At 43.5% G+C, this 14718-nt stretch overlaps 1 protein-coding gene across 4 annotated transcripts in view; it reads right to left on the bottom strand.

The window, feature by feature from the left end:
- Positions 1 to 14718, bottom strand: part of LOC137283163 (BAI1-associated protein 3-like) — a 187157-nt gene that overhangs the window by 49460 nt on the left and 122979 nt on the right. For 3 of the 4 annotated variants that reach the window (XM_067814602.1, XM_067814603.1, XM_067814605.1), the window contains 2 exons: positions 12265 to 12316; positions 4305 to 4340 (listed from right to left, as the gene is read on the bottom strand). In XM_067814602.1, coding sequence (XP_067670703.1) covers positions 4305 to 4340; positions 12265 to 12316 — 88 coding nt within the window. The remainder of the gene's footprint in view (positions 1 to 4304; positions 4341 to 12264; positions 12317 to 14718) is intronic. The other variant, XM_067814604.1, reaches the window with a different exon arrangement.

Below are 14718 nucleotides of genomic sequence, written 5' to 3'. Positions count from 1 at the left end.
CTGCAACTGACACTTTACCATGTTGTTGGGGATGAGATACTGGAGATAAGGGCTGCAACTGACACTTTACCATGTTGTTGTGGATGAGATACTGGAGATAAGGGCTGCAACTGACACTTTACCATGTTGTTGTGGATGAGATACTGGAGATAAGGGCTGTAACTGACACTTTACCATGTTGTTGGGGATGAGATACTGGAGATAAGGGCTGTAACTGACACTTTACCATGTTGTTGGGGATGAGATACTGGAGATAAGGGCTGTAACTGACACTTTACCATGTTGTTGTGGATGAGATACTGGAGATAAGGGCTGTAACTGACACTTTAACATGTTGCTGGGGATGAGATACTGGAGATAAGGGTTGCAACTGACACTTTACCATGTTGTTGGGGATGAGAGTTTGGAGATAAGGGCTGTAACTGACACTTTAACATGTTGTTGGGGATGAGATACTGGAGATAAGGGTTGCAACTGACACTTTACCATGTTGTTGGGGATGAGAGACTGGAGATAAGGGCTGTAACTGACACTTTAACATGTTGTTGGGGATGAGAGACTGGAGATAAGGGCTGTAACTGACACTTTAACATGTTGTTGGGGATGAGAGTTTGGAGATACGGGCTGTAACTGACACTTTACCATGTTGTTGGGGATGAAAGACTCACGCCTGGAGATAAGGGCTGTAACTGACACTTTAACATGTTGTTGGGGATGAGAGTTTGGAGATAAGGGCTGTAACTGACACTTTAACATGTTGTTGAGGATGAGGGACTGGAGATAAGGGCTGTAACTGACACTTTACCATGTTGTTGGGAATGAGAGTTTGGAGACATGGGCTGTAACTGACACTGTACTGTGTTGTTGAGGATGAGAGACTGGAGATAAGGACTGTAACTGACACTGTACTGTGTTGTTGAGGATGAGAGACTGGAGATAAGGGCTGTAACTGACACTTTACTGTGTTGTTGAGGATGAGAGACTGGAGATAAGGGCTGTAAGTGACACTTTACCCTGTTGTTGGGGATGAGATACTGGAGACATGGGCTGTAACACTTTACCCTGCAGTTGGGGATGAGAGTTTGGAGATAAGGGCTGTAACTGACACTTTACCATGTTGTTGGGGATGAAAGACTCACACCTGGAGATAAGGGCTGTAACTGACTATGTACAGTGTTGTTGGGGACAAGAGACTGGAGATAAGGACTGTAACTGACACTTTACCGTGTTGTTAAAACCACAGAAACCCATTTTACCTCACCAGTGTAGCAGAGTGGAGATAATTCCCACTTTACTCGGGGCCTTTTGGATAAGAGATTGGAGAAAACTGACAGCACTTCACTCATCGGGTAAATGGCTTGCCTTCAGGAGAAATAAGGAAACCAATAGCCCATGTTCACATATTGGTAATTGCTGCCAGAAACATTATGTTCGTACAAACAGAGGAGTCAACCTTGTCAACATGGATGTATACAATAATGTGACCAGAATGAGGTTCTGCTCACAGACGGGTATTTGCCAGTGTTTCCGCATGACATCGGGGCCTGACTTCCTTGTGATAACACTGCTGCTGGTAACCTTGGGCAGGTTGTACTGAATATGAAATATATTCCACCAACACCACCACCTAACATTTACGTCATACATGATGACATAACATTATTTTCATCTTGAACCTTGTTAATGTTGATTTTACCCATAATGAAACCCATATATGTAAATATTTGTGAAAAAAGAATTTTTCATGACTTTTGTCCCTCTTGCTTTCCTCCTCCTCCTCTCTCACACACATACACACACACACACACACACTTTTTCTTTCTTGATATCCATTTAACTGTTCATCTGATAATGTGCTAACCTGCCATTACTTAAACACAAAGCAGATTTCTATCCAGTGTAAATGTATAATCTCTAGAAAGCAGAATCATAGAACATTTGCATCGTGCTGCTAGTAAAACCAAACAATAGCAAGCCAATTAAAGATGAAAAATACGTTATTTGAATATGCTTACTGTTTAGAACTATCAACATGATGTGATGAACTTTGTGCACGACACAACAATAACTATTATGAGGAGATATTTGGTTACGTTTTGCATAGAGAAGAAGACTGAGTTAACAAACACAAATATGATGTGTGTGTTTGGTTTTTTTTCAGCTAACATGTTTTCTAACCCTAACGTTGAAGTGTAAAACCATAATCCCTTGGCTAAAGAAACTTCTATGGTGTGCATTTGTAGGCTGAAGATTTCATGTATGAATCACTGCTCTGGTGAGTGTGCTCACAATCAACTTGTGGAACCACTACAGCTAATCTACATCTACGAGGAAGGTTAATGTCTCACAGAACTAATCTAACATTCCAAAACAATATGTCCAACAAGCCTTGTCTGTGTCGTTGATGAATGTCTGATACATTTGTGTGTGTAGTGCAAGCATGTCTGATACATCTGTGTGTGTAGTGGGTGAATGTCTGATACATCTGTGTGTGTAGTGGGTGAATGTCTGATACATTTGTGTGTGTAGTGGGTGAATGTCTGATACATCTGTGTGTGTAGTGGGTGAATGTCTGATACATCTGTTTGTGTAGTGGGTGAATGTCTGATACATCTGTGTATGTAGTGGGTGAATGTCTGATACATTTGTGTGTGTAGTGGGTGAATGTCTGATACATCTGTGTGTGTAGTGGGTGAATCATTGTCTGATACATCTGTGTGTGTAGTGGGTGAATCATTGTCTGATACATCTGTGTGTGTAGTGGGTGAATGTCTGATACATTTGTGTGTGTAGTGGGTGAATGTCTGATACATCTGTGTGTGTAGTGGGTGAATCATTGTCTGATACATCTGTGTATGTAGTGGGTGAATGTCTGATACATCTGTGTGTGTAGTGGGTGAATCATTGTCTGATACATCTGTGTGTGTAGTGGGTGAATGTCTGATACATTTGTGTATGTAGTGGGTGAATGTCTGATACATCTGTGTGTGTAGTGGGTGAATCATTGTCTGATACATCTGTATGAGCAGTGGGTGAATGTCTGATACATCTGTGCATGTAGTGGGTGAATGTCTGATACATCTGTGTGTGTAGTGGGTGAATGTCTGATACATCTGTGCATGTAGTGGGTGAATGTCTGATACATCTGTTTGTGTAGTGGGTGAATGTCTGATACATCTGTGTATGTAGTGGGTGAATGTCTGATACATTTGTGTGTGTAGTGGGTGAATGTCTGATACATCTGTGTGTGTAGTGGGTGAATCATTGTCTGATACATCTGTATGAGCAGTGGGTGAATGTCTGGTACATCTGTGTGTGTAGTGGGTGAATGTCTGATACATCTGTGTATGTAGTGGGTGAATCATTGTCTGATACATCTGTGTGTGTAGTGGGTGAATCATTGTCTGATACATCTGTATGAGCAGTGGGTGAATGTCTGATACATCTGTGTATGTAGTGGGTGAATGTCTGATACATCTGTGTGTGTAGTGGGTGAATGTCTGATACATCTGTGTGTGTAGTGAGTGAATCATTGTCTGATACATCTGTATGAGCAGTGGGTGAATGTCTGATACATCTGTGTATGTAGTGGGTGAATGTCTGATACATCTGTGTGTGTAGTGGGTGAATGTCTGATACATCTGTGTGTGTAGTGGGTGAATGTCTGATACATCTGTGTGTTGTGGGTGAATGTCTGATACATCTGTTTGTGTAGTGGGTGAATGTGTGATACATCTGTTTGTGTAGTGGGTGAATGTCTGAAAGCTCTGCATAGTTGGCGAATGTCTGAAAGATCTGCGAATGTGGTGAATGTATGAAAGATTTGTTTTTTTTGTTAAATGTTTTACAGATCTGCATAGCTGGTGAACGTCCAAAAGATGTGTATAGTTGGTGAATGTCTGAAGATCTGCATAGTTGGTGAATGTGTGAAAGATCTGCATGGAAAATATTTGAAAGATTGTGTAGTTGGTGAATGCACTGAAAACAAAATGTGACCAGGACAGATCTGCTGAGTGATATGACGCCGGAGGAAGTCGTTGAAACATTGGCTGAAGGACTTTCTCTTCAAGAACTTGGAGATTAATGCAAACTTTTAATTGCTTTTAACCTACAGTTGAACCACCATTACACTTGTTTGTGCAGGACATTTTAACTGCCATCCAGAGTGCATTGATCAGCAGTGTCATCTTCACCCGAAGTTAGTGATCCAAATAAAAACACTCAGCCGGAACAGTGACAGCACTAACTGAATGGGAAATGCATAAGCAAATGAATAGAAAGACAACTAACTGAATAAGACAAACCTCCTCTTCCAGCCCCTTGCTTATGTCCGTGGCCAGCTGTTGGGAGAAACACCAGTACAATAAACACACAAACAGATGGACAGCCAACAAACAGCTACAAAGCTCTGTAACAGTGGGCTGCTCCACCATGCAGTCTTCCATTGGAACACATTCATAGGTTGGTTTATACATTGACCGATTCTTGTTCAACGCTGTAATCAGCTACATTCTAACTATGGCGGTGGTCTGTAAATAGATTATTTGCGTCTGGACCAGACATTCCAGTGATCAAGTACTGTGTATTGTCCGGTCCTGACTTGAATATTTACAGATCACTGCCATACAGCTGGAATATTGGTGGGTTATTTAGTATGGAGCATTTATTTCACAAGTCAAATTTGAGAACTGCTGTTGATAAATTCATGTAAGAACTTGGAATAATACACTACTTTTAGAGAAAGACAATCAATACGTCCAAGGCTGAACAGTGGTTGAGTGGGGACGTCAGACCAATGTCTACTTGGATCAAGCAAGGCCTTCCCACCTTTCTCCACTGAGGAACTCGGCCAGTACAGCGCACCCTGGTTATAATGTGATCCTGGATATAATGCCACGTTTTTGCCTGAAAAGATTTCCTGCCCTGTTTATGATGTCTTATCTAGATATATAATGCCACTTGCCAATGTTTTTTTGAGCAAAAGTTGTTTCCCACTCGGTTCTAATGCCAAATACGCCGGCTGCACGTGAGATACATAACTTAATCTGTTAAGTGACACGAGTCAAATTAATTCACCAAACTCAATACTTTAAGGAGTCATGTAATCCCAGATGGGGTGACAAATGTGACAATACACTTCCTGTAACCTAGAACAAGTCACCTGCATCCAGGTGAGATTATCCATATTATTCATAGCTCAGTACACAAGACACCTCACTCACCTTGTTGATTATAATTACATAGGGCATCTAACAGGCCTAATGCCACCCTGAATAGAATGCTGGACTTTCTCCTACACAAACGATGACATTATAACCAGGGTGTAAGATATATGGTTCACACAACACCTTCCCATCATTCTTCAATTGGGCATTAGTCAGTGGATGTATGGTTTATATACATACACTGCCTTCCCACCTGTCTTCACTGGGGCATTGATCAGTGGATGTATGGTTCATACAATGCCTTCCCACCTTTCTTCACTTGGGCATTAGTCTGTGGATGTATGGTTCATACAGGGCCTTCCCACTTTCCTCCACTTGGGCATTAGTCAGTGGATGTATGGTTCATACCATGCCTTCCCATCGTTCTTGAACAGGGCATTAATCAGTGGATGTATGGTTCATACAAGGCCATACAATCTTTCTTCACTGGGGCATTAGTCCGTGGATGTATGGGTCATACAATGCCTTCCCACCTTTCTTCACTGGGGCATTAGTCAGTGGATGTATGGTTCATACACTGCCTTCCTACTTTCCTCCACTGGGGCATTAGTCAGTGGATGTATGGTTCATACAATGCCTTCCCACCTTTCCTCACTTGGGCATTAGTCAGTGGATGTATGGTTCATACAGGGCCTTCCCACTTTCCTCCACAGGGGCATTAGTCAGTGGATGTATGGTTCATACAGAGCCTTCCCACTTTCCTCCACTGGGGCATTAGTCAGCAGATGAATGGTTCATACAATGCCTTCCCATCGGTCTTCAACAGGGCATTAATCAGTGGTGTGTATGGTTCATACAAGACCTTAACATCTTTCTTCACTGGGGCATTAGTCAGTGGATGTATGGTTCATACAATGCCTTCCCACCTTTCCTCACTTGGGCATTAGTCAGTGGATGTATGGTTCATACAGGGCCTTCCCACTTTCCTCCACAGGGGCATTAGTCAGTGGATGTATGGTTCATACAGAGCCTTCCCACTTACCTCCACTGGGGCATTAGTCAGCAGATGAATGGTTCATACAGGGCCTTCCCATCGTTCTTCAACAGGGCATTAATCAGTGGATGTATGGTTCATACAAGACCTTAACATCTTTCTTCACTGGGGCATTAGCCTGCGGATGTATGGTTCATACAGGGCCTTCCCACTTTCCTCCACTGGGGCATTAGTCAGCAGATGTATGGTTCATATAATGCCTTCCCATCGTTCTTCAACAGGGCATTAGTCAGTGGATGTATGGTTCATACAATGCCTTCCCACCTTTCCTCACTTGGGCATTAGTCAGTGGATATATGGTTCATATAGGGCCTTCCCACCTTTCTCCACTGAGGCATTAGTCAGCAGATGTATGGTTCATACAATGCCTTCCCATCGTTCTTCAACATTGCATTAATCAGTGGATGTATGGTTCATACAAGGCCTTAACATCTTTCTTCACTGGGGCATTAGCCTGTGGATGTATGGTTTATATACATACACTGCCTTCCCACCTGTCTTCACTGGGGCATTGATCAGTGGATGTATGGTTCATACAATGCCTTCCCACCTTTCCTCACTTGGGCATTAGTCTGTGGATGTATGGTTCATACAGGGCCTTCCCACTTTCCTCCACTGGGGCATTAGTCAGTGGATGTATGGTTCATATAGGGCCTTCCCACTTTCCTCCACTTGGGCATTAGTCGGTGGATGTATGGTTCATACCATGCCTTCCCATCGTTCTTCAACAGGGCATTAATCAGTGGATGTATGGTTCATACAAGGCCTTAACATCTTTCTTCACTGGGGCATTAGCCTGTGGATGTATGGTTTATATACATACACTGCCTTCCCACCTGTCTTCACTGGGGCATTGATCAGTGGATGTATGGTTCATACAATGCCTTCCCACCTTTCCTCACTTGGGCATTAGTCTGTGGATGTATGGTTCATACAGGGCCTTCCCACTTTCCTCCACTGGGGCATTAGTCAGTGGATGTATGGTTCATATAGGGCCTTCCCACTTTCCTCCACTTGGGCATTAGTCGGTGGATGTATGGTTCATACCATGCCTTCCCATCGTTCTTCAACAGGGCATTAATCAGTGGATGTATGGTTCATACAAGGCCTTACAATCTTTCTTCACTGGGGCATTAGTCCGTGGATGTATGGGTCATACAATGCCTTCCCACCTTTCTTCACTGGGGCATTAGTCAGTGGATGTATGGTTCATACACTGCCTTCCTACTTTCCTCCACTGGGGCATTAGTCAGTGGATGTATGGTTCATACAATGCCTTCCCACCTTTCCTCACTTGGGCATTAGTCAGTGGATGTATGGTTCATACAGGGCCTTCCCACTTTCCTCCACAGGGGCATTAGTCAGTGGATGTATGGTTCATACAGAGCCTTCCCACTTTCCTCCACTGGGGCATTAGTCAGCAGATGAATGGTTCATACAATGCCTTCCCATCGGTCTTCAACAGGGCATTAATCAGTGGATGTATGGTTCATACAAGACCTTAACATCTTTCTTCACTGGGGCATTAGTCAGTGGATGTATGGTTCATACAATGCCTTCCCACCTTTCCTCACTTGGGCATTAGTCAGTGGATGTATGGTTCATACAGGGCCTTCCCACTTTCCTCCACAGGGGCATTAGTCAGTGGATGTATGGTTCATACAGAGCCTTCCCACTTACCTCCACTGGGGCATTAGTCAGCAGATGAATGGTTCATACAGGGCCTTCCCATCGTTCTTCAACAGGGCATTAATCAGTGGATGTATGGTTCATACAAGACCTTAACATCTTTCTTCACTGGGGCATTAGCCTGCGGATGTATGGTTCATACAGGGCCTTCCCACTTTCCTCCACTGGGGCATTAGTCAGCAGATGTATGGTTCATATAATGCCTTCCCATCGTTCTTCAACAGGGCATTAGTCAGTGGATGTATGGTTCATACAATGCCTTCCCACCTTTCCTCACTTGGGCATTAGTCAGTGGATATATGGTTCATATAGGGCCTTCCCACCTTTCTCCACTGAGGCATTAGTCAGCAGATGTATGGTTCATACAATGCCTTCCCATCGTTCTTCAACATTGCATTAATCAGTGGATGTATGGTTCATACAAGGCCTTAACATCTTTCTTCACTGGGGCATTAGCCTGTGGATGTATGGTTTATATACATACACTGCCTTCCCACCTGTCTTCACTGGGGCATTGATCAGTGGATGTATGGTTCATACAATGCCTTCCCACCTTTCCTCACTTGGGCATTAGTCTGTGGATGTATGGTTCATACAGGGCCTTCCCACTTTCCTCCACTGGGGCATTAGTCAGTGGATGTATGGTTCATATAGGGCCTTCCCACTTTCCTCCACTTGGACATTAGTCGGTGGATGTATGGTTCATACCATGCCTTCCCATCGTTCTTCAACAGGGCATTAATCAGTGGATGTATGGTTCATACAAGGCCTTAACATCTTTCTTCACTGGGGCATTAGCCTGTGGATGTATGGTTTATATACATACACTGCCTTCCCACCTGTCTTCACTGGGGCATTGATCAGTGGATGTATGGTTCATACAATGCCTTCCCACCTTTCCTCACTTGGGCATTAGTCTGTGGATGTATGGTTCATACAGGGCCTTCCCACTTTCCTCCACTGGGGCATTAGTCAGTGGATGTATGGTTCATATAGGGCCTTCCCACTTTCCTCCACTTGGGCATTAGTCGGTGGATGTATGGTTCATACCATGCCTTCCCATCGTTCTTCAACAGGGCATTAATCAGTGGATGTATGGTTCATACAAGGCCATACAATCTTTCTTCACTGGGGCATTAGTCCGTGGATGTATGGGTCATACAATGCCTTCCCACCTTTCTTCACTGGGGCATTAGTCAGTGGATGTATGGTTCATACACTGCCTTCCTACTTTCCTCCACTGGGGCATTAGTCAGTGGATGTATGGTTCATACAATGCCTTCCCACCTTTCCTCACTTGGGCATTAGTCAGTGGATGTATGGTTCATACAGGGCCTTCCCACTTTCCTCCACTGGGGCATTAGTCAGTGGATGTATGGTTCATACAGGGCCTTCCCACTTTCCTCCACTGGGGCATTAGTCAGCAGATGAATGGTTCATACAATGCCTTCCCATCGTTCTTCAACAGGGCATTAATCAGTGGATGTATGGTTCATACAAGACCTTAACATCTTTCTTCACTGGGGCATTAGCCTGCGGATGTATGGTTCATACAGGGCCTTCCCACTTTCCTCCACTGGGGCATTAGTCAGCAGATGTATGGTTCATATAATGCCTTCCCATCGTTCTTCAACAGGGCATTAGTCAGTGGATGTATGGTTCATACAATGCCTTCCCACCTTTCCTCACTTGGGCATTAGTCAGTGGATATATGGTTCAAATAGGGCCTTCCCACCTTTCTCCACTGAGGCATTAGTCAGCAGATGTATGGTTCATACAATGCCTTCCCATCGTTCTTCAACATTGCATTAATCAGTGGATGTATGGTTCATACAAGGCCTTAACATCTTTCTTCACTGGGGCATTAGCCTGTGGATGTATGGTTTATATACATACACTGCCTTCCCACCTGTCTTCACTGGGGCATTGATCAGTGGATGTATGGTTCATACAATGCCTTCCCACCTTTCCTCACTTGGGCATTAGTCTGTGGATGTATGGTTCATACAGGGCCTTCCCACTTTCCTCCACTGGGGCATTAGTCAGTGGATGTATGGTTCATATAGGGCCTTCCCACTTTCCTCCACTTGGGCATTAGTCGGTGGATGTATGGTTCATACCATGCCTTCCCATCGTTCTTCAACAGGGCATTAATCAGTGGATGTATGGTTCATACAAGGCCTTAACATCTTTCTTCACTGGGGCATTAGCCTGTGGATGTATGGTTTATGTACATACACTGCCTTCCCACCTGTCTTCACTGGGGCATTGATCAGTGGATGTATGGTTCATACAATGCCTTCCCACCTTTCCTCACTTGGGCATTAGTCTGTGGATGTATGGTTCATACAGGGCCTTCCCACTTTCCTCCACTGGGGCATTAGTCAGTGGATGTATGGTTCATATAGGGCCTTCCCACTTTCCTCCACTTGGGCATTAGTCAGTGGATGTATGGTTCATACCATGCCTTCCCATCGTTCTTCAACAGGGCATTAATCAGTGGATGTATGGTTCATACAAGGCCTTACAATCTTTCTTCACTGGGGCATTAGTCCGTGGATGTATGGGTCATACAATGCCTTCCCACCTTTCTTCACTGGGGCATTAGTCAGTGGATGTATGGTTCATACACTGCCTTCCTACTTTCCTCCACTGGGGCATTAGTCAGTGGATGTATGGTTCATACAATGCCTTCCCACCTTTCCTCACTTGGGCATTAGTCAGTGGATGTATGGTTCATACAGGGCCTTCCCACTTTCCTCCACTGGGGCATTAGTCAGTGGATGTATGGTTCATACAGGGCCTTCCCACTTTCCTCCACTGGGGCATTAGTCAGCAGATGAATGGTTCATACAATGCCTTACCATCGTTCTTCAACAGGGCATTAATCAGTGGATGTATGGTTCATACAAGACCTTAACATCTTTCTTCACTGGGGCATTAGCCTGCGGATGTATGGTTCCTACAGGGCCTTCCCACTTTCCTCCACTGGGGCATTAGTCAGCAGATGTATGGTTCATATAATGCCTTCCCATCGTTCTTCAACAGGGCATTAGTCAGTGGATGTATGGTTCATACAATACCTTGCCACCTTTCCTCACTTGGGCATTAGTCAGTGGATGTATGGTTCATACAGGGCCTTCCCACCTTTCTCCACTGAGGCATTAGTCAGCAGATGTATGGTTCATACAATGCCTTCCCATCGTTCTTCAACATTGCATTAATCAGTGGATGTATGGTTCATACAAGGCCTTAACATCTTTCTTCACTGGGGCATTAGCCTGTGGATGTATGGTTTATATACATACACTGCCTTCCCACCTGCCCTCACTGGGGCATTGATCAGTGGATGTATGGTTCATACAGGGCCTTCCCACTTTCCTCCACTGGGGCATTAGTCAGTGGATGTATGGTTCATACCATGCCTTCCCATCGTTCTTCAACAGAGCATTAATCAGTGGATGTATGGTTCATACAAGGCCATACAATCTTTCTTCATTGGGGCATTAGTCCGTGGATGTATGGTTCATACAATGCCTTCCCACCTTTCTTCATTGGGGCATTAGTCAGTGGATGTATGGTTCATACACTGCCTTCCTACTTTCCTCCACTGGGGCATTAGTCAATGGATGTATGGTTCATACAGGGCCTTCCCACTTTCCTCCACTTGGGCATTAGTCAGTGGATGTATGGTTTATATACATACACTGCCTTCCCACCTGTCTTCACTGGGGCATTGATCATGGATGTATGGTTCATACAAAGCTTTACCATCTTTCTTCCCTGGGCAATACCAGTATTTATGGAGAGGATAGACTAGAAACAGGACAATACACTGTGTTGGGAAGGAAATACTGATCTGTGAGAGTAGGGGAATCAGGACGCTAAAGCGACCTTCACACAACACACATAAGTTTGACAGTACATGCCGTTGAAATTTTTAAAGTAGTCAAATGCGCACATTCACACCTCATGCACATGTTGTCAAACTTTTAAGTCATTTGAGTGCCATGTCTCTATCGGTGCAGTCACAAGACAATCTCGCTGACCACAATTGGTTTGTTTATGAACAACACGAGTTTGACAACACGTCAGATGCCAAACTTAACTTTGACAACATTGAAAGTTTGACAGAAAAGTTGTTGAGAATAGAGACTGATCCTATTTCTTGTGTTGTCAAACTTAGTTTGCATGTAAAGACTGCTTAAGGCAACCTTGTTCTGACAAGACAGGTAGACGTACAATGAAGAGAGCAATCAACATGATACATAAGCAGGTTCAGGATATATCCTATTCAGTACATTTAGCACCATGCAGGAATTAACAGTCATGAACTTGGGGTTACAGAGCCCTTACCATCTTCTCTAACTGTCGATAGGTCAAGGAAAAGTAGTTCACGCTGACAAGACTGAAAGATAAAACAAACATCATCACATATGCATAAGTAGGGAACCTATAAAGTTTGAGCTATCTGGGACAATGAGAACAGCTCAACAATCGTGAATGTGCAATACCTGGACATGGAAAACTGGGGCTTGTTTCACAAAGAAACCTTTACCAAGGTTAATCTTAACTCCCATTCTTTAACATTGCACCAGTGTTACGTTAGACTTAGGTAACCTAACTACAGTGTTAAAGAATGGGAGTTAAGGTTAACCTTAGTTAAGGTTGTTTTGTGAAAGGAGCCCCTGCTCAACAATTGTGAACATGCAATACTGGAACACCTCAACAATTGTGAATGTGCATTAATGGCACATGGAGAACTGGTCAACAATTGTGAATGTGCAATACTGGGACAATGAGAACTGGTCAACAATTGTGAATGAGCAATACTGGGACAACGAGAACTGGTCAACAATTGTGAATGAGCAATACTGGGACAATGAGAACTGGTCAACAATTGTGAATGTGCAATACTGGGACAATGAGAACTGGTCAACAATTGTGAATGAGCAATACTGGGACAACGAGAACTGGTCAACAATTGTGAATGAGCAATACTGGGACAATGAGAACTGGTCAACAATTGTGAATGAGCAATACTGGGACAATGAGAACTGGTCAACAATTGTGAATGTGCAATACTGGAACACCTCAACAACTGTGAATGTGCATTAATGGCACATGGAGAACTGGTCAACAATTGTGAATGAGCAATACTGGGACAATGTGAACTGGTCAACAATTGTGAATGTGCAATACTGGAACACCTCAACAACTGTGAATGTGCATCAATGGCACATGGAGAACAGGTCAACAATTGTGAATGTGCAATACTGGGACAATGTGAACTGGTCAACAATTGTGAATGAGCAATACTGGGACAACGAGAACTGGTCAACAATTGTGAATGAGCAATACTGGGACAATGAGAACTGGTCAACAATTGTGAATGAGCAATACTGGGACAATGAGAACTGGTCAACAATTGTGAATGTGCAATACTGGAACACCTCAATAACTGTGAATGTGCATTAATGGCACATGGAGAACTGGTCAACAATTGTGAATGTGCAATACTGGGACAATGAAAACTGGTCAACAATTGTGAATGAGCAATACTGGGACAATGAGGACTGGTCAACAATTGTGAATGAGCAATACTGGGACAATGAGAACTGGTCAACAATTGTGAATGAGCAATACTGGGACAATGTGAACTGGTCAACAATTGTGAATGAGCAATACTGGGACAATGTGAACTGGTCAACAATTGTGAATGTGCAATACTGGGACAATGAGAACTGGTCAACAATTGTGAATGTGCAATACTGGGACAATGAGAACTGGTCAACAATTGTGAATGTGCAATACTGGAACACCTCAACAACTGTGAATGTGCAATACTGGGACAATGAGAACTGGTCAACAATTGTGAATGAGCAATACTGGGACGATGAGAACTGGTCAACAATTGTGAATGTGCAATACTGGGACAATGAGAACTGGTCAACAATTGTGAATGTGCAATACTGGGACAATGAGAACTGGTCAACAATTGTGAATGAGGAATACTGGGACAATGAGAACTGGTCAACAATTATGAATGTGCAATACTGGAACACCTCAACAACTGTGAATGTGCAATACTGGGACAATGAGAACTGGTCAACAACTGTGAATGTGCAATACTCAGGGACAAATAAATGTGAACTGGTCAACAATTGTGAATGTGCAATACTGGGACAATGAGAACTGGTCAACAATTGTGAATGGCAATACTGGGACAATGAGAACTGGTCACCAATTGTGAATGTGCAATACTGGAACACCTCAACAACTGTGAATGTGCAATACTGGGAGAATGAGAACTGGTCAACAATTGTGAATGAGCAATACTGGGACGATGAGAACTGGTCAACAATTGTGAATGTGCAATACTGGGACAATGAGAACTGGTCAACAATTGTGAATGTGCAATACTGGGACAATGAGAACTGGTCAACAATTGTGAATGTGCAATACTGGGACAATGAGAACTGGTCAACAATTGTGAATGAGGAATACTGGGACAATGAGAACTGGTCAACAATTATGAATGTGCAATACTGGAACACCTCAACAACTGTGAATGTGCAATACTGGGACAACGAGAACTGGTCAACAATTGTGAATGTGGAATACTGGGACAATGTGAACTGGTCAACAATTGTGAATGAGCAATACTGGGACAATGAGAACTGGTCAACAATTGTGAATGTGCAATACTGGAACACCTCAATAACTGTGAATGTGCATTAAGGGCACATGGAGAACTGGTCAACAATTGTGAATGAGCAATACCGGGACAATGTGAACTGGTCTGAACAA

This window comes from Haliotis asinina, chromosome 5, assembly GCF_037392515.1.
Source record: "Haliotis asinina isolate JCU_RB_2024 chromosome 5, JCU_Hal_asi_v2, whole genome shotgun sequence".
NCBI classification, from domain to species: Eukaryota; Metazoa; Mollusca; class Gastropoda; order Lepetellida; family Haliotidae; genus Haliotis; species Haliotis asinina.
This window is presented reverse-complemented; position numbering and strand designations above follow the sequence as displayed.